General features: G+C 39.2%; 1 protein-coding gene across 2 annotated transcripts in view; it reads right to left on the bottom strand.

Annotated features, from left to right (window-relative positions):
* Window positions 1-2,738: 2,738 nt before the first annotated feature.
* Window positions 2,739-19,069, bottom strand: part of LOC129774774 (tyrosine-protein phosphatase non-receptor type 9) — a 146,466-nt gene continuing 130,135 nt past the window's right edge. For both annotated transcript variants that reach the window (XM_055778731.1, XM_055778730.1), the window contains 4 exons: window positions 15,779-15,987; window positions 8,949-9,476; window positions 5,044-5,434; window positions 2,739-4,974 (listed from right to left, as the gene is read on the bottom strand). In XM_055778731.1, coding sequence (XP_055634706.1) covers window positions 4,540-4,974; window positions 5,044-5,434; window positions 8,949-9,476; window positions 15,779-15,987 — 1,563 coding nt within the window. In that variant the 3' untranslated portion in view covers window positions 2,739-4,539. The remainder of the gene's footprint in view (window positions 4,975-5,043; window positions 5,435-8,948; window positions 9,477-15,778; window positions 15,988-19,069) is intronic.

The following is a 19,069-nucleotide window of genomic DNA, read 5'->3' on the forward strand; positions in this document are numbered from 1 at the left end:
ATTCTGAAAGTTGCACCGATAGCTTTTGCTCAGACTTACTCAGTAAAAAAAGAGAGTGAAAGAGAGATAACGTGCAAAATTCTTATTGACTCGATTTCTATAATAACGCCCATAATCCAGGTAGGAGACCATAAACTATGCCTGATATATTTGTTTTTGTAAAAACGTGTTTAGTACTTTTACAAAAAATCTTGACTAGTTCAGTAATGGTTTAAGACAGGACTTTCTTGTCATCGACAAAATTTTTCTCATAAATTTTCCCATCTTTTCATGGCATTGTAACAAACATGATCTTTAGCACGTTTATTAATGGCTTAATATCAAAATGTATTAAAATTAACGGACCCTCTTATGTAAATCAAATCAAGAAGTCGATGCAATCACAATCACATCAAGCAAAATTTCGTATTTTGTAAATCGAGATGATCTCTTACCGAGCTCGAAATACATGTGTTGCAAATTGCATATATTTAAGCGTTCCTTAAAAGGTTTCCCAAAGGAAAATATCAGTGACGCAAACCAAAACTAAATAAATCTATGAAGATATGCAATAAGCAAACCACACCAAGGCTTCTTCACGCAGTTTCTCCGCCAAAACGACTTAACAGTCAGTCGGGCGTTTAGTTACTTTCCCCCTCTACGACTCTCCCATGTATATCGTATTCATACATCGATGTTTGAGTTCAACTTGGTTTGAAATACGCTACAGGTGAGTTAGATTTGTTTTATATCGTACACGAAAATTACTCACACGTATAAAATAGCGTGCAGTGTGTATGCGCTATTTTGCACGCTTTTTACTAAAGCTAACGCGAGGACCTTTACAGCATACTTGATAACTGTCAAAGTTCGTAGGTTTGAGTTCACGATGGGTAAACAATAAACCGTCCATTGATGGGGTAACTACTTTTTTGCATCAGAAGTTTTCGTTCCTCTTTATATGGAAGTAAAAATAAAATTGCGTACGCGGGTAATAATTTCGTAGAAATTATGGATTGTATATTGAAGTCAGTTGAATGAAGAGGCAGATTTGTATTCATTATGGCGGGTTTACATTAGGGAGATCTATAGCTATAGATGGATTTATTCACGTGAGAATAGGTGTAAACGGGTGAGAATAAATATGATACACTTATTCGAGGTATATATAACTTGAATAAATTCAGCATATGTAAACGCTTGTGAATTTCTCACTGGTGAGAAATCACTAAAGTTGGATGCAGTTCTACTTCAGGTGAATAAATTCACCGAAGATATGAATATATTCATTATAGAAGTTCACACTAGTGTAAACGGTTGATGCGATTTCTATAAATCTCATCATATTTCTTCACATGAATATATCCCAAGTCTAAATCCACCCTTAGTCACGTCAGTTAGAATAACCACTGACTGGACTAGTTCATCTGTCATCTTCGCTAGTCAACGCTAGTCGGCGACTGCCGAAGCAGTTCTAGTCGAAGCGAAGCTACTGAGAGTAGAGTTAGGCTTCATTTTTCACCTTCGAACATTTCGGGCCCTGAACCACACTTCTTGAAAAATCATGACACTTGCATTGATGCCTTTCACTCGGTTGATGCTATCGACTTGATTGGTATGTACAATACAGTAAGTTACCTCTAATTCGAAATCTAGCTAAATGGAGAGTGTGCTCAAATGCGACACGAATAATTGGACATTTTCGCCTCTTATTGGGCATTTTTTTAAACATCGAGTTTGGAATCCAAATTATGGCCACAGATTGAAAGTCGTCACCAGACGTCGACAGTACAGTGTACCACTGTCATGGCGAATGTTCAATTACAGGTCACAATCGCATCTAATGTGACATGTTGCCTCGGTATGTCGAATTAGAGATAGTAAAATAGAGCTGATGAGTATAATTCTTATCTATCCGATTTCTATGATAGGACTCAATATTTTTTGGGCTGCTTCTGCTTATATCAAAAAAAATTACAGAACGAGCAGTAACAATTTTTTTCTCATGGTGCGAAAAATATAGGGGAGTTTGGTTCTACACGATTTTCAAATGAAAGAAATATATTTTTAACAAAGGTCAGTTGAAATTTAGCATAAAACTCAAATTAGCATGTCGACAAAACATTTCCCAGAGTTGAGCTCATACATTTTTTATACAGTTTCTAGGCTATCAAAAAGTCGATGCATAATTCGTCAAAAAAAACTATCGATGCATAATTTGTCAAAAAAATTTCGAGTTGTTTGGTTGGCTTGTTACATCCCTAATATTTTTCCTTGGGGAATATTTTAAAAATGTACCAAAATATGCTATTCACAATAAATGAAATTCGAACAAGAGCATCGATTCTATTTGATTCATTCGATTTACGTAATACGAAATTTCGTTCGACGTGGACTCCGGTTTTTTTTATGAAGCACTATTTCACCCGACTTTTGGGTGGTATTACTTATATTCGTGCGAGCGGATGATCCGCGGTGCGGTTTATCCGCGAAAGCGAGTACCATAGTAATTCTATGAACGTACCCTAAATTTGACAATGAGTGGTAGGTTTTTGTTCTTCTGTTTTGGTCATGACTTTCACATTATTTGACTACTGGTGTACACGACCTTACAGATGGATAGTTCAATGATTCCTGTATTGATTCCGATTTTTGTGACCCGCTGTGAGCTAGCCCGACTGCGGATAATCGGGGTTCCACTGTAGTTATAATCGTCAGCAACAAAAATGGTCGGTCATCGAATAAGCGCAACACAGCCGTTCCTTTCAGTAGGTTATATTTCATTTTCTCACATGTGTTTTCCATTATTGATTATTCTTTTCATTGCATTATGACAACAAATTCTGCCACTCTTCTTCTCGCAGATACGATTTATTATCCTTCGTGCAGGTTTCCTCGTTTCTCATTAATCCACCCAATAAATAAACAGCTAAACTAGATCACTTATTCATGCGACTTGTGTTGTTATTTATGTATTGTGAAAACGCTTTTACTCTTACTATCAAATTGAAGTTCTAAGAGACGAACGGCTTTACATATCTGATGTTGGTTTTATTTTTGTTTGTTTTGTTTTCTTTGTTACTCATGATTTCCTTCTGCGTGTGTGTGTATGTGTCTGAAACACGATAATACGGTTTGCTTGCATTGTTTGCTGATGCACAAATGTGATTTACAAATCTATGCTCATTTCTTCATTTGCCATTGAAATAATGTAGTATTAGTTAGACTTATAAGTTTTAATATCAGTTACTTGGTTTTGATCCTTGTTAGTAATAATTTCACTAAAATTATCTGCTTTCTGTTACTTTAAATGTTCCGTTCCATTCATAATTTCATTTATTTTGTATCGCAAAAGGATGGTAGAAGTATGTTCGCGCCAATTAGAACTACACTCTGAAATGGCAAATATTCAAATTGATTTGATGTTGGCATTTATCGCCAGTGTTAATCTGTTGCCCCAGAGTCGATACCCCGCTCAACACTGTTGGTTTAATGATCTACCACTACCACGTACTTTATTCGGTTCTACTAAGTTTCTAAAAATAAATAGTCAAAATAAATGATCTTCTTCTTTATTGTTTTGTTCTCCCTATCACACACACACGCGAACACTTTTCTACTGGACTGCTCGTACTGTTAGTAGTAAAATATAGCGCTTTACTCGACAGCGAGAATATCAATTTCTTTTTAGTTCGCTCTTTCATCTATTTTTGTTTTTTGCTTTTCCTAAATTTGAAGTTTAATGACTTGATTCTACATCGTTTGGGCACTGGTAATTAGGAATGAAATCTAATTTTCTATTCGGTTCGATTTAAAACGAATACAGCTGTTTTTCTCCTCTTCACGGTTCACAAACATTGTCAAACAATGTTGCTTAGGACGAAATGAACAGTATCAGCTTACAAAAATGTTCTCCGTAATTACTCGTTTAAATAAGAGGTGAAAGACACTATTTACTGAATTTTCGGTTGAGTTCGAAACAGAGTGTTGTAAAAATGTAGAGCGGGGAATTGCATTCGATCGCATCGAATAACATTTTTTTCCTGTCGCAAAATCAATCAGGAAACGACTTATGGTTATTTTAACATTAGATTTGCTTCTCGTTCAGAGGAAGAGTAGCATTAATTCAATTTCATATTTACAAATACTCTCGGCGGAAAAATCGCGAGAAATTGGTAGCGAATTGTGATAATCTTGATTCAACCAAGAGGGATTGATCTTTTCTTACGCAAAATAGACTAAATAGCTCGGTAGTTACTGGTTGGCTTTTCAATAAACGATAGAGTTTGCTCGAATGAAATGGAAAATTCGAACGAAAATAGCGTAAAAAATGTCCATTATGGTGTTGATCTCTAAACATTGTCTCTCAGAAGTTTAAAATAGTTCCATCTCTCTATTGTTTTTATCTAAGGATTTAAAACATGCTCATTTATTACGAACGCACAATCTTGTTCTCTCTATCCTTCGTTCACCCCACTTAAATCCTACACAAAACGGAAAGTAATCGAAACAAGAACCGAACATAGCCTATACATACCACGTACATACATTCTCTTCTCTCTAATCGGAGTCTTCGTCTCGCTCTTCAAACTCGGACAAATCCGCTGACTTCAACAGCGAACGGGACAGTGCATACTCAATTAGTGCCAGATGGCAAAACACGTATTGATCCGGCATTTGGATCGAGTACGCTCGCTGCGAACGAATCTTTTCCACCGTCCCCTTGATGTCGGCACTGCCGACATCCTCCAGCCGGGATATACAGATGTCCAGTGTGATGAAGGTGCCGGTGCGACCGATTCCTGCGCTGCAGTGCACAACAATCGGCGGACCACGGGGATGGCCAGCCCACATATCGCCGAGTGATTTCACCATATCGGCCTGCTTCTCCCGGGCACGCTGCAGGAAGTTCAGCATAGCTCGTGCCGACGCGGGAACACCGTAATCGGGCCAGCTGGTGAACTGCCAGTGGGAAACGCAACGCACTTCGTCAGTCTTGACAGGAATAAAAAGAACAACAAACAAATGAATTGAATGATGATACTTTTGAAGGTGTAATCCTACCTTAGTATTTTTCAGTTCCAACTCCGCGACTGTATAGTCCTCGTTCGCCTCAATCGCCATGGTTCGTATTTGGAAGCAACCGTACTCCACAAAATTGCCTTCGTTAGGTTCCCAGTATTGGCCACATTTTACCCGTCCTCGTTCCATCACCCGGGTTGTCATCACTATCACCAGACAATGCTGCTCCCAAACCATTCGCCAAAAATCGTAAGAAGTTTTCGGCAATGGGCCCTGCGTAGAGATGTATGCGTTCTTCTGCTTGTAACCATCCACAAAATTGGCGTTGATGTAGTCCGATGTCGGATCGTCATCCTCCTGGGATAGAACAACCCGACTGTGGTCGTAGCACAGAACGTCTGTATAGCGGTTCTTCGGTAAGTTGTTTCTCAGCCTAGAAGAAGGGATTAGTAGTTTAAAAAGTAGAAGGGTCTGTGCATAGAGGCATGGACGGGAATTTGACGTAGGACTTCGAGGACTGCTCAGACTGTTCAGAAATTTGTAAATTTAACTCATTATTTAATCCAAATGTTGGCCCTAGAAACACCTTTTGTTATATGAACTGAACTGAAAACGGGTTGTATGTAAAAATCCTTATTAATAAAACCGTCCCTACAGAAGTATTAATCGATCGGTCGCCATCTCCTCTCCTCTGGCTTTGATAAGTGCTTGCCATCAGCAAATGTAGAATAAGCACGAATAAGTAAACCAAACCATGGAGTAGGGATAGGCAAAACAGTTCACTTTGATGAACGGTTCAGTCGCTAACCGTTTACCTGAGTGAAAGAGTTCTTTTGAACTGTTTTTTCGCTCATTCGTTCAGCGGTATCTCTACCGGTCAAAACAACGTGGAATGTTAGCTGGAACCCAACAACCATAAGCAGCTTGACATTTATTCATTTCTTGGCATTGATATCTTTATAGCGAATTCGTTTTTGTTCAGTTCCAACCCCAGTGCCACACTAACTGCTGTCAAAACGTTTTTTTATTCACTCAATTTCAACCCAGTTCCGCACTAGGTTCACCCCGAAAGCTGTTAGTTTTGCACTGAGGTGTTTCACGGGTTCACTAATACAACTATACTGAGGTGTCAAGTTCCGAGTATTGTTTTGGAAAATCTCAAAATAAAGGGCCTGATTCTCGAATACACTACACGTTGAAAACGAAATGAGGTGTGTCCGTGATGACAACGGTACGGTGTCGGCATCTGGGTACAAAAATAATTTCCCAATAAAACTTATCATTATAAGAACAAATTATCTTCAGATGAAATGTTTGTACTAGATTATTTTACCACATGAAGAAAACAAAGTTTTCCATTCACATTGAACACTAATTTGAAGCGGAGAAGTTAGTTTTCATCGATAATTTTTATTAAAATAGTGCTCATTCTGCCTGTGAACCCACTATTATCTATGATGCTTCACTAACTCGTGAAAAGTAGTTCAGTGGCGTGCCGTGCATTTCGTTTTCACCGTGAAGTGTATTCGAGAATCAGCCCCAAAGACTATGAAAATGGAAAACCTGCTGCTCTTGCTTTTGTATTATTGCAATCGTAATGCAATTCGGATTCTAATTTAGAAGATAGACGGTAGAAGTCCCAGCTCTGGAAAATAATTATTCCCCTATAACATGACTTGTGACCACTTGTTTTGTAATGACCAAACATACAGAGCTGCTTCTCCTAGATTTACGACCACTAATTTTATAACATTGGGTCATGTTTATGGAAGTTATCAGGTGGTTTTTGGTGAGATTGAAATCAATGTTCACAATGTTCACAAAAAATGTTCTACGATCGAAAAGAAAAGATTGATTTTCGCAATTTTTCGGAGCACAGAGAATCGGTCCAAAAAATCGAAAATCGGAAAGGAAAAGATCGATCTTCTAAATATCGATCCAATATCGCCCAATCCTACACATGTGGTTCCCCGTAAATAGCGACATATCCGACAATGAACGGTCGTTTTGCCGGAATCAATCACTTTGGATAGCATCTAAAGCGCGAAGTTCCACTGGGCGACCTCTAATTATGGATCACCAACACCTTTCTTAACTTTTTGGGTGGGAGAAGAATTAACTGAAGCGAGGCTGTTTTTCTGGAACATAAGAGGCTCCATAACTAAGTTCGAAAATGTACGAGCGAACTTGTCCGGACTAAAAAACGGCCACAGCAACATATTACAATTGCGATCTTTGCCAGATCCGCAATTCGATCGAATACATCGTTGGTGTTTTCCCGAAATTCGAGAACCTCTGGAACTTTTACGAGATCAGCGGGAGCATTTGTAAAATACTTGGTATTATTATCCAAAAATCCTTGTTCAGGGCCTTCAATTGAGCATCTTTTTTTCCCTGTTAGGTGTGAACCACTGCGTCCATTATTTTGAATGTGCTGAAGTCTTTCTTATTAAGGCTCAGCAGTTGTTGAGTAATTTTAATATTAAGCGTAATATTTTGTTTTGCCTGTTTAAGTTTAGCAGCCATCCAATTGGCTGTTACTTCCCGGTCTTTCCATTTTTTCACCTCACTTTTCAACACACAGTCAGAAAGTCCACAGAATGGTTCTGGATCAGTGAATGGTGAGATTTAAGCCGTTCCTGGCAAGTTCATCTGCTCGCTCGTTGCCCTCTATACCGCAATGGCCAGGAATTCAGTACAGTTGTACCGAACATATCTGACTTGATTGCCGTAAAAGGGAAATGCATTCCCAGACAATTTTTTAAGAACATTTAAAAGTATTTAGAGCTTTAAGTGCCGCTTGACTGTCTGATAACATGCAAATGTTAGCATGTCTATATTTCCTTTTGAGGCAGACATTTAAACATTCTATTGTTGCAGTTATTTCTGCCAGAAAAACTGTTGGCCAGTTTTCCACAGCCACAGAGATTTTTGTTCTGAGACCATACACTCCGGCATCTGTTCTGATTCCCATTTTCGACCCGTCAGTGTAGAACATGATTAAACCATTACGAACATTGGGACCATCTTCATTCCATACTGAGCGAGAATGTTCGATCACTCTGTATGGAATGTCATAATTAGTCCTAGGTTCCATCCAATCACTGTTCATCTCTGAGGCTGGTCCAATGGATAAAAGATTCAGGATGCTCAAGTGACCAGTTTTGTCACCGTCTAGTATTTTTTCTTACATGCGCTTTTTTAGCCTCTAGCTGAACATATTGGTTCAAAGTTACCAGATGGATAGCCTCCAATGCCTGTGAAGAAGTGCTTAGCATTGCTCCAGTAATGGCAACGCATGCTAGTCGTCGGAGTTTGTTTAGCTTTTTTGCAGCTACAGTCTCCTTAGTCTTTGGCCACCATACAAGTTAGGCATAGGTTATTCTAGGCCGCACAAATTGCAGTGTAAACCCACATAACCATTTTTGGTTTAATCTTGCCTTAAACTTGACTTGCCTAGACATGCCTTAAAAATCTAGATTAAAGGTGGAATTAGTTTTGATTCTCCGTTTTTAATCAGCGTTTATTAGTCTGGCCCTCGTTAAGACTAACCCAGCAACTATGTTTGCAACATCTATTGCACTTTCAGGTCCTGTGAGGCGCATTCGAAAGCATTTCGTGTCGCCAGGTTTTGCCAACAAGCCAGCAACTTTAATAGAGCATCCAACGAGAAATTCGCAACATTCCGGTCGAAATGTATGGCTGAGTAGTGGAAAATTGGGTCCAACTGATCGATAGCTGTAGATGTGCCCGTGAATCTCGTATGACCGAAATCGAATTTCATTCCTAAAATGTAAGAATTGAACTACAACCAGATAAATTTGAACTCAACATCTCAAAAAACCTGTGTTTTATGAACAAAAATTAACAAGTTCTTAATGAAAGACCCGTTAGAAATCAAAAACGTAGTCCTAGGTCAAAAAGAACAGAACGGATCTGCTACTCACTTTGCGTGTGTGAAGGTACCTTCGGGTGCGCGTGCCTTAATATCAGTGTACTCTCGTATCAGTCCCTGTTTACCCAACTCCCGCACCATTTGTACAATCTGTTCTATTGTCTTTGGATCACCCTCGGCACCGGCCAGACTGTCGTCATCGCTGAAGCCAGACGATGCGCTGCTCGGTGGATTCTCGTTCCACAGCTCGCTGCTGCTGGTATTGTGGTGGTGGTGATGATGACTGTGATGCACATGATGGTGGTGAACACCGGCCGCTACGGCCACCGCTAGGTCCGAGATGTCCTCGACGCCAATGCTGCTGGGTGACCGATGGTGACTGGAGACATAATGATCTGTTGAACCGGCCATCACGTCCCCTGTCAGATGTGGATCAAGGATGGCTGTTGTAACTGTCGTTGTTCCACCGCTTCCCATGGTACTGCCACTGTTGTTCTGGGATGTATTATTTTGCTGTTGATCGACACCAGCGATTATTTCGTCCTCACGATTCGTCATCGATTTGTAGCAATGAAGTAACCTGGAAGAGAAAATCAATTAGGTTTGTCTTCCTTATTTTGAGGAGAGATCCAAACTACTCGCGGAATGCTATTGGCTTGTGAACATGAGTGTGATGTGTCTCAGAGATGGCGCTAATGGTATGAATCAAAGACCAGTGAAGACACGCAGACTACGCGTCCTTATTCGACCGCTCTGAGCGTGAATACGGTTGTGACTATTTGTGGCAGGAGAGGATTCCGGAAGGATGTAACGGTTGAAGGAGGGATATTAAATAAAATACTTCCAAGAACGAGGAGGTGAAATAAAACACGCTGTAACAATCCTATTTATTCTAACCTGTTGCTCATGTCAAGAAATAATGTTATGGAGTTATGTCAAAGGTCACTCGGCGGAAGAAGAGGTATCGCGCGCTAATTATATCGTTAATGTTAATCCCAACAGTTATGTATCGTCAAGCTCTAGCAATCAAACACTGATCGACCTTGAGAATACATAATCGAGCGTATTTTTGGCTGGAGCTCGACCTTGAAACACCACCACTGGCGAGGTCTAGCGCAGTGGGAAAACTGTTTTTGAATGGTGTGTTGTTTATGGAACGCACTGATCGATTGGAAGCAGGCACATGCCATCGTTTTTGGGGGTTTGTTACTTCCTCGAATGAGAATAAGCAAAGCAATCTACAAATTTTGTACACTCTCTAGTTGTGGCTAATTGTGAATGATTCTATATGAGGATGAGAGTGAGCACGAGTTTAATCTTTGGCCGAATTTCTGTTTACCTTAAACTTGGCATGCACAGTAAATGACGGATTCCTACACCCAGAAACTGTATGATCTGTGCATCCTGGTTTTTTGCGTGGGTGTTATATGTTTGGTTTCGTTCCACCGGATGGTTGGTGATGGGAAGAGAAATTGGGTGGTGATGAGTGAAGTTTAGAGCAATCCAAGCAGACCCACCAGGCATCGGGCGATTTGCCCCCAGACCACCGCGTGCGCCACAAACCCATCCCGGCAGCGCAGAGGAGTATTATGTGTGCGTAGGTGAGTGAGATTTTATTTATGCGTGGGAGGACATTATCAGATATTGGACGTTATCGCACAAGGATCAGACATATGCAGAGATAAGAAAAGAAGGCAGAGAATAATGTACGAATTTATATACTGCTAGATGGATGCCGATCGTACTGATATGGGTAGTAGTAGTGCTGGTAACTGTTGCCGCTTCTAGTTTCCATTAGATTGGAAGATTATGTCGTGGAGTGTTTCCGTTCGTGGAAGGACGTTATATTTTTAGACACTTGTTATAAATCGAAAGACGTTACATGTGTGGAAGAAAGAAAGGTATCTTACAAAGCATACAACATTGATATAGTTGCTAGGCAAATCGTTTCCACATATAATCGAGGAACGATTCGTGAAGCGAAGTGAGAAAAATATGCGATGTTGTATGTGTTTTTTCGGCTAAAGCAGCTATAGTCAAACTGCGGCCCGGCTGGCTCTTATGGGTGGCCTTACTGGTGTTACATTATTTGAAACTATTTTGTATATGTAACAATAACGAGAACCTAAGAAATCATTCCCTATTTTTTGACGTCGGACTACGTCTTTTATTAATGGTGCCAAATCAGCAAATAGGACAAGGTTTTATGAAAGAGAAATATCAAATGCAGTGTCCGTTCTATGAACAGTTTGGATAGAGAATGTATTGCAAATTAAGCTCCGCCCGTATTCAATTTATTGCGTATAATCAAGCTATTCGCGATTTACGATTCATCAGTCATCCAGCTAAGGACCAGACGGCAGCGAGGCTTTCCAAATGGCCTTTCTCAAGGCCAAGAGTTTAGTTGAGTTTTCCAAATTTCCAAAAAAATCCAAATTGATGTGTAACAATAAAGGAAACCTAAAAACTCATTACCTTTTTTTTCACATAGAAATATGTCTTTCACTCATGGTGCCAAATCCGAAAACAGGACACCTTTTTATGATATACGTGGATAGAGAGAATGTTGCAATTTAAGCTACGCCCGTTTCAATTGAGTATAAGCGAATTATTCGCGATTTCACAATATTCACGAATCATCAGTCATTTTGCTAGCAACTAACGAGGTTTTACAAATGGCTCAAGGCTTTGGTTTAGCCTCCCAATAAACCGAGAAATTTTCAAGCCACAATGATTCAAACCATGATCGTCATTATTCAAGTTACAGTCTCGCTCCACCTAGCAGACAGCAGTATTTTTCAATGCTGATAAAAGACACAGCTGTTTTGCTCGTGTGCAAGAGAAGAATGGAAGATAGATATCGTAAACAGTGGTGCATCTTTTTTCGATGGAGATTTTCATGCCATCTGGTGAAGAGTACTTCTGTATTTTTGCACTACATCATTCCTGCATCTATCCTGTGGTGTAAGTTTAAAATTTCGAAACGAGAGCGTTACGTTTGGTGAGCAGGAATTTTAGCATCAATACCTCTTTATCGACTGAACGAAATGGTATGATAACCACTTGCGAAAGACAAAAGGTGTATGAGTAATGTTTGTTACCAATTGACCCAAAAACTTTTTTCCATAGCTTGAGTTTGAGCTTGGGTAGACTGTACAATTCGTAGTTGCTCTCCGTGATTGACCTGAACCAACCAAATTGCACAAAGAACACACAGAATGACGCTTGGGACTAGCAAATCATTCTCGTTGTGAAATTTTCGGTGATTCGAGCATTAAATGGTCAATAACGACGCCGGCCACGTCATGACTCAAAAACTTTTTTCCATAACTCAAAAACTGCTTTGAAAGCAAACTATTAAAATCACAAAAAGCGTATGATGCATGTCGTCGGATGATCTTGAAATCACCATAAATATTGTGCTAGCCCTGGCCTACCTCAGTCTTTTTTTTTGCTACCGTGTTGAACGGACGTGAATGACTGATTGGTTACTTTTTCTGATCCATCCATTATTTTTTCTGAATTCAAACAGTGTTTCCGGGCTGGAAGTGCAATCAAATTGCAGTGCAACTCAAGCCAGATGTGAAGAAGACATAAGAGTTGTGTTGCGAGGAAAATTTAAGGTGAAAGTTTGTTCCACAGTTCTGAGTGTTCTTTGGAGCGTTGGAAGTGTAATTTCGCTAAGAGATACTGAGAGAGAAGAGTTACCATCGATGGGGGTGAGAATGGGTCATGTGGGTGAGATTGAGACAAAAATGGAGAAAGTTACTATTAAGTTAGCTTTGAGCCGTTTCCCGTTCTGACCGGAGGAATTTTCGTCAGAGAAATTTCCTTCGACTTGCATTGTGGTCACGCGTATTCTAGAGCTTGCCCCTCGGAATACATTCAAGGTGTGTTATTTGGCTTAAGAAATCTCAATTAAGTATTAATAAATGACGCGAGTTGATGCATACGTTGAGACAGCAAAAGTTTCACAGGGAACGTTAACGCCAATCAAGAAGAAGAGCCGTTTAATAGGAGACATATTTTCACTACTTTCAATGCATAATACTTAACTGTAGTACAAACAGTTACTATTTAGTAATTCATCAAAGTTTGATGTGTAGATAGCCATCAAATAACACCCCAGAAAAATCTCATGCCCAGCATTATACAGAACTACTAGAATGGTAAATATTGAAAAGAATGATTATTCTAAGTTCTGCCAGAAGTGTTATTGCTGATTTTGAATATAAAAAAAAAAAAATTCGATTGGAATTTCAACTTTTTCGAAATAATCTCACATTTACGCGGAGTGGGGGTGAGAATGGGTCAAGCATAAAATTGCACATATACAACTAAGCTGCCATGTACATGCAAAAATACACCACTACGCTCACAATTAGTAGCAATTCTCCAAATTCAACACTAATTACACCGTCCCTAGAAGTGGTTTTTTTCGGGCTTATGAAATGAAATTGAAGGCAAATACTTCGCACGTATAAGGGGAAAAACGTTTGCTTAGCGACAATTTTGCAGAAGCCACATTTTCCAGAATTGCTGAAACCGCTAAATGAAACCCTTGAAGGCAATCAAAAGAGTAACTTGGGGCATTTATCAGATTACTGTGAAGTCGCTACTAAAGAGCATCTCACATGTTCCAAGTTCACCAGAAAAAAAATTAGGACAAATTAAGACAAAAGACAAAATTAGGACAACATGGCCTGATTCATGATGTCATGATGTGTATCATTCATTGCTTGGTGTTTATGTGGTGCGGCTTGCAAGGCCTGTGACCAACCGCACTATCTCGCAGGAGGACCATTGTGATACTGTTGTTTTACGACCCGAGTACCACCTGGACTGGGCAAAGACGCTTCGTCAATTCACTGTTTCCGAGTTTTCGTAGCTTTTTTTTGAGAATGGCAATGGCCATTTGCTCTTCCCATCACACCATAGACAGTGTTCACCTGAGCCAAAAAAAAGCCTTTGTCGATAGAATTTCTGTCCCGAACGAGAATCGAACCCGAAGTCCTCTTCTTGGCGAGCGCCACGCTAACCACGAGGCCATGGGGACCTCAACTCCTGAGTGAGACGAAAGTAACTAAAGAGGTTTGATATCCTTCCAGGAACCAGCATCACGCAGAAGACATCGTCGACGACAGATTTAAGAAAAATCTTCATATATAAACATTTTCATCGCACTTCTAGGTGGATTGACACTATTTTCGTAAGTAATTCAAGCCACTTACATGTTGTTAAATTATCTTGAAATCATTGAGAAACATAATTAACATAATTCTTAATAGAAAGTAATATTCACTACTTTGAGTAAGTTCATCATTAGAGAATATATCTACGTAATCAGGATTGCGTTTTACTCTAATTTACGATAGAACAAAAAGTTCGAAAACTACCTTTTTTTACCCATTCTCACCGCCATATTTGGTATTTGGATATTCAGTAAGTTCAGTGTTTCAGTATCGCTCTAGGCTCGCTCAACAATACATGTTATGGAAGAATTGGAAGGGAAGCAGTGGAAGCATTCATGCATCGGTTCTTATCAGTGCTACCAAATGTTTGTACCAAAGAGTTTCATTTCTGAATTTCTTTAATCATTATTTCTCGCCGGTTATAATTCAGTAGTACTACGTTATAGTACTACGTGGCCCATCTAAAAAAAAGGTTGAGTATCGCTGTGCTAAAGAAATTAAGTGCATATGAATATATCGATACCAGTTTTCATTCCTATACAATCTGTTCCAAATAATGTGTTGATTCTCTGAACTCGGTTTTTTTCGAACGACTGAACTTGATACAACGACTCTCGACCATTCGAAACTCGTAGCATTTTTTCTTGTTTTTGCTTGCAGCCAGTTTCCATTTATTTTTCATTATGTTTGAACCACGCCAATCTTTCTGTTTTATTTATGTCCTCTATATGTATTATATTACACAATTTTGTTCCACGACGGTTCTTCGTTAACTTCGGCTCATAATCCGATGATAAAATAAAATGTTTGATAAAAACATTTTTTTGTGATAACAGTAAATCTCGAAGTTACATACAATTTCAAAACATTTAAAAAAAAATATTTAGAAACCTTGTGTGATTTTTTAAAAACTCAAATTTTGACGTCTGCGACACTAGTAAATGAAGTCCGATTGAGCTGAAATTTTACACATGTTATTATTACGCGGGAATCAACATTTAGCAGGAAGTCCCGTTCGAAAAATTCGAAGATCACTTTCTTCCCATACATTCTTTGGCACTCTAATCAGCAGTCTCTGCTGTGTCCTGTAACGAACTAAATGGATATAGGAGTCAACTTAATGTGGACCTTGCATTGCGCAACAGTAAATACTTTCCTGACCCTATTGGTCTGACTCGGGAACACATACATGCTTTATGACTTTGCGTGGATTCTATGTGAAGCAGCCATGTTTTTTTTTTGTCTTTATTATAGAGATTTTTAGCCTTAGGCTAGTTCAGCCCTTGTTTTATGCTTTGTGAACTTCTATTGCGATACCAGTGTTCACAGTGTGGAATTTGTTTTTTTTTCTTTCTTTATTAAAGAGATTTTCAGCCAAAGGTTGATTCATCTCTAAGAATTTGTTTTTTTCAGTGTCCAATCTGTTGTTCACACTTGCTCGGCCTCGATGTAGGTTTCTATTAATTTGTATTATTTTCTCAAACCCCCAAATCGTAACCCAAGCACAACGATAAAACAATTGATTTACCTTTATCATTCAGATGTTTGATGTTTAGACAGTGAACACCAGCACAAAACCAACACTCTTATACATACAACATATACCAAAGTTATCATATAGACTAGAATCAATGTTGACAACAGCACACCACCAAAACCAAAACACCCGCGAACCCACTCGACGACCTACCATGAGGAATGATCGATGTCCAACGTTCCGCCTAATCGAACCGGCAGCGACTCACGCGGCACATGAAGGCTCAGTTGTGGTATCGACACAGTGAACACCCGCTCCCGTAGTTTCTCGCGTACGAACAGCCGAAGAATTTTGAACGGGGCCTTAAACCAGAGCGGGGCGGTCACAATCAGCACTTTCTTCAGCCTCGCCGGGTAGCCGCCCTGAAATATACAAGAAGAAGAGCAAAAAAAAATCTAATGAGTTAAGATGCAGAAAATTAATAATTAATTGGTTGGTTGGTTGTTGACGCTGTTCGGAATGGTTTTTGTCGAAGGCAGAAAATCCTAATGATGAAAATTAGAAAATAATAAATCCTTTGAGTGGGGGTCCCACAAACAAAATTTAATCGAAATGAGTTATTTTCGATAATTGCCAATCGTTTTTGCACTCCGATATGTATGAAGCAGGATATATCGTTTCAATTGATCAAAAATTCAGCACTAGCTTCAACTCACAATCAAACATTACTATAGCTGTTCACAGACCTCTCTTCTTAACGGACTATCCAAGCTAACAACAGCAACTCGACGAGAAAATCCACAAAGAGTGCCGAAAAGAACTTCTGTGCTGCTGTTCGCAAATTCATTCGAAACTCGTTTGAGACTATCAGCTGCACCACGTGTGTAAATGACATATTTGGCGCAACTCCACAACAGGAGCTGCTGCCTTGCCTGCGATCGGGATCTTTGCTTTCACTTTAGATCTCCGAGCAACTGACGCACAAAAGAGAGGAATGGGTTCTTCCTGGCGTTACCGGCAGCCGTACACAACTCGGCGCAGATGTCCTTCACAAAACAAATGCCCAAATACATGCGAGAGGAAGAATTGCCGTGCACGCATAGAGGTGGTTGCGTCGATGCCCGAGATCCTGGTTATGTGTGAGAGAGGTAAGCAATCTCGAGAAGCGGCAGTTTATTTCTTCTTTCTGCTTCGGTTTGATCAGAGTCGAAATCGGCATAATACAGTTTGGGGTCGAATAGTTCAGAACATTACATTGATCATTAATTACGGATGAGATCAGGTCGGTATTTCTCACGGTTTTTGTAGCATGTAAAAATGTAATGTAATGTAATAATCAACTGAAATGTACAGTAGAACCCCGATTATCCGCGAAATAGTCGGGCAAAGTCATCGCGAATAAGGAAAATCGCGGATAACGCAATTAAAGATTAAAAATTAGGTGCAAACGCAAAAAAAATCAGCATGGAAACTGTGTTCTATCAACACAGAAATCATTGAACTACCCTATGCAAACTATGCAAAGTATCAGCTCATTTGGACTTCATTTACTAGTGTCGCGCAGCCGTCAAAGTTTGGGTTTTTGAAAACTGAAAATTGCCCAAGTAATGAGTAAATGAAATCAAGATTTTACACAAAAAACAATTTTGATGCCAAATGTCTTAGAATCGAATAAAACGTCGAGATTTACTGTTATCTTGAAAAAATTTCTGGTGACCAAAATTGACTTTTCAGACTAAAAAACGAACAAGTGCTAAAAAGACAATGTTCGACCAAAAAATTGTTCGAGATAACAGTAAATCTCGACGTTTCATGCAATTTTAAGAAATTTATCTTCAAAATTTTTTTTGAAAACCCCGATTCCCTTTACTCTCCTCTTGGGTTATATTTCGATTTTCAGAAAACCTAAATTTAGACTTCTGCGACAATAGTAAATTAAGTCCAAATGAGCTAATACTTTGCATAGAGTATTTTATCGTGCAAATCAATATGTCGCAGGAAGTCCCGTATGAAAAAGACGGGTGGGTAATGTCGGGGACATAACCGGAGTGACGTAGGACTATACAAAGGGGACAGCTTTTGCTAAATATATATTTTAAATATATTGTTTTATTTTCTTCTGCTACGTGAATACCTACCTATCTACCTGAAAAATGAATTAGTTTACTGTTTACTCTTCATGAACATGTTTGGGGTTCTGAAAAGAACCTTTGGTGTTGTGTTTTTGCGTTTTTTTTACAAACTTTCTCAATTTTTTCTCGCTGTCTTATAGTTAATTCTTGATTTTTTTCCGAAGGCTTTGTACTTATTAAATGTTCAACGCCGGGCATCTTTCGACGTATGCACATATCGTACAATCAAAATGATGGCTGTGATAGGGGATGCATAGGTGGTCATCAGCTCATTCACTATCATATATTTCACTATTGAGCACATTACCCTACCTTAAACTATTTCCGTGTTTCGGAGACGAATGAATTGTAAGATTTGTAGTTTCCGCAAACAAAGTAAATAAAAATGAAAAAGAACTAAAGTTTTGGAGACTGTCGAGAAATAAACGAGCTATAAGCATTCTGAAAAACCAACAGTAAATACATGGACGAATGACCTTCGGATTAAAGCCCTTTAAAATAAGAACAGAGCAGCAGGAAATACATAGAGGCGAATGAACTGCAAAGTTCAAAGCCTCTTAAAAATAAAGAAAGAAGAATAAGGAAATACATGGCTCATCATGTTGCTCCTTAGTTATTTTTCTATACAATGCAGATGTAACGTCATTCATTTTTCAACATCAGTTATCAACCAAAGAAAGCAGTTCTTGCTACCGAAAAAATTCGTTAATGCCATCCTGCATACAATGTGTTGTAATTTGAAGCCATTATTAATTCGGAAACCATGCATGGGTTTGTGAAAACTGAATGATCAATTTAAAAGACCCCAACCACCAATAAGTTCAAGAACAAGATAAACAAAATAAATCAGTTTATATTATATGTCATATTATGTCTCTTTAGAATGCATTGGTATTGTGAAAAACTTTCAATAACTCTTCTTTGAAAGGTTCAATGGCCCTGAAAAGCGCCGTGTTTTACGGTGGCTGGTTTTGCCACCAAAGCAGTTTGTATAAACAAACTTTTTCCTTCTTCTACCTGCTTCCGTTTTGCGATTGCGTTTGCCACTCGTTGAAACTAGTTGTTGCCACCGAACCGAATGTGCTCTGTTCTGTTCGGTTTTGCGGTTTTTTTTATTGTTGTGAGCAGCTTTGCAAGCCAACTCGAGCACTCCGGCGGCCGAAATTCTATAACCGCTATCAGGTATACTGGTGCTCCGGCACCAATCCGTTGATGCGATGTGATGTGAAACGATGCCACACAACCACACTGATTTACGGTTTGAAAGAGAATGATATATTTTTCAGCGGATCCGCGCCTTTTGTACTCTAGCGGTACACACTCACAGGATAGAGACAAATCAGCAGACTAAGCCAAAGGGGCGAGTCCAACG

The sequence above is a fragment of the Toxorhynchites rutilus genome, chromosome 3 (genome assembly GCF_029784135.1).
Source record: "Toxorhynchites rutilus septentrionalis strain SRP chromosome 3, ASM2978413v1, whole genome shotgun sequence".
NCBI lineage: Eukaryota > Metazoa > Arthropoda > Insecta > Diptera > Culicidae > Toxorhynchites > Toxorhynchites rutilus.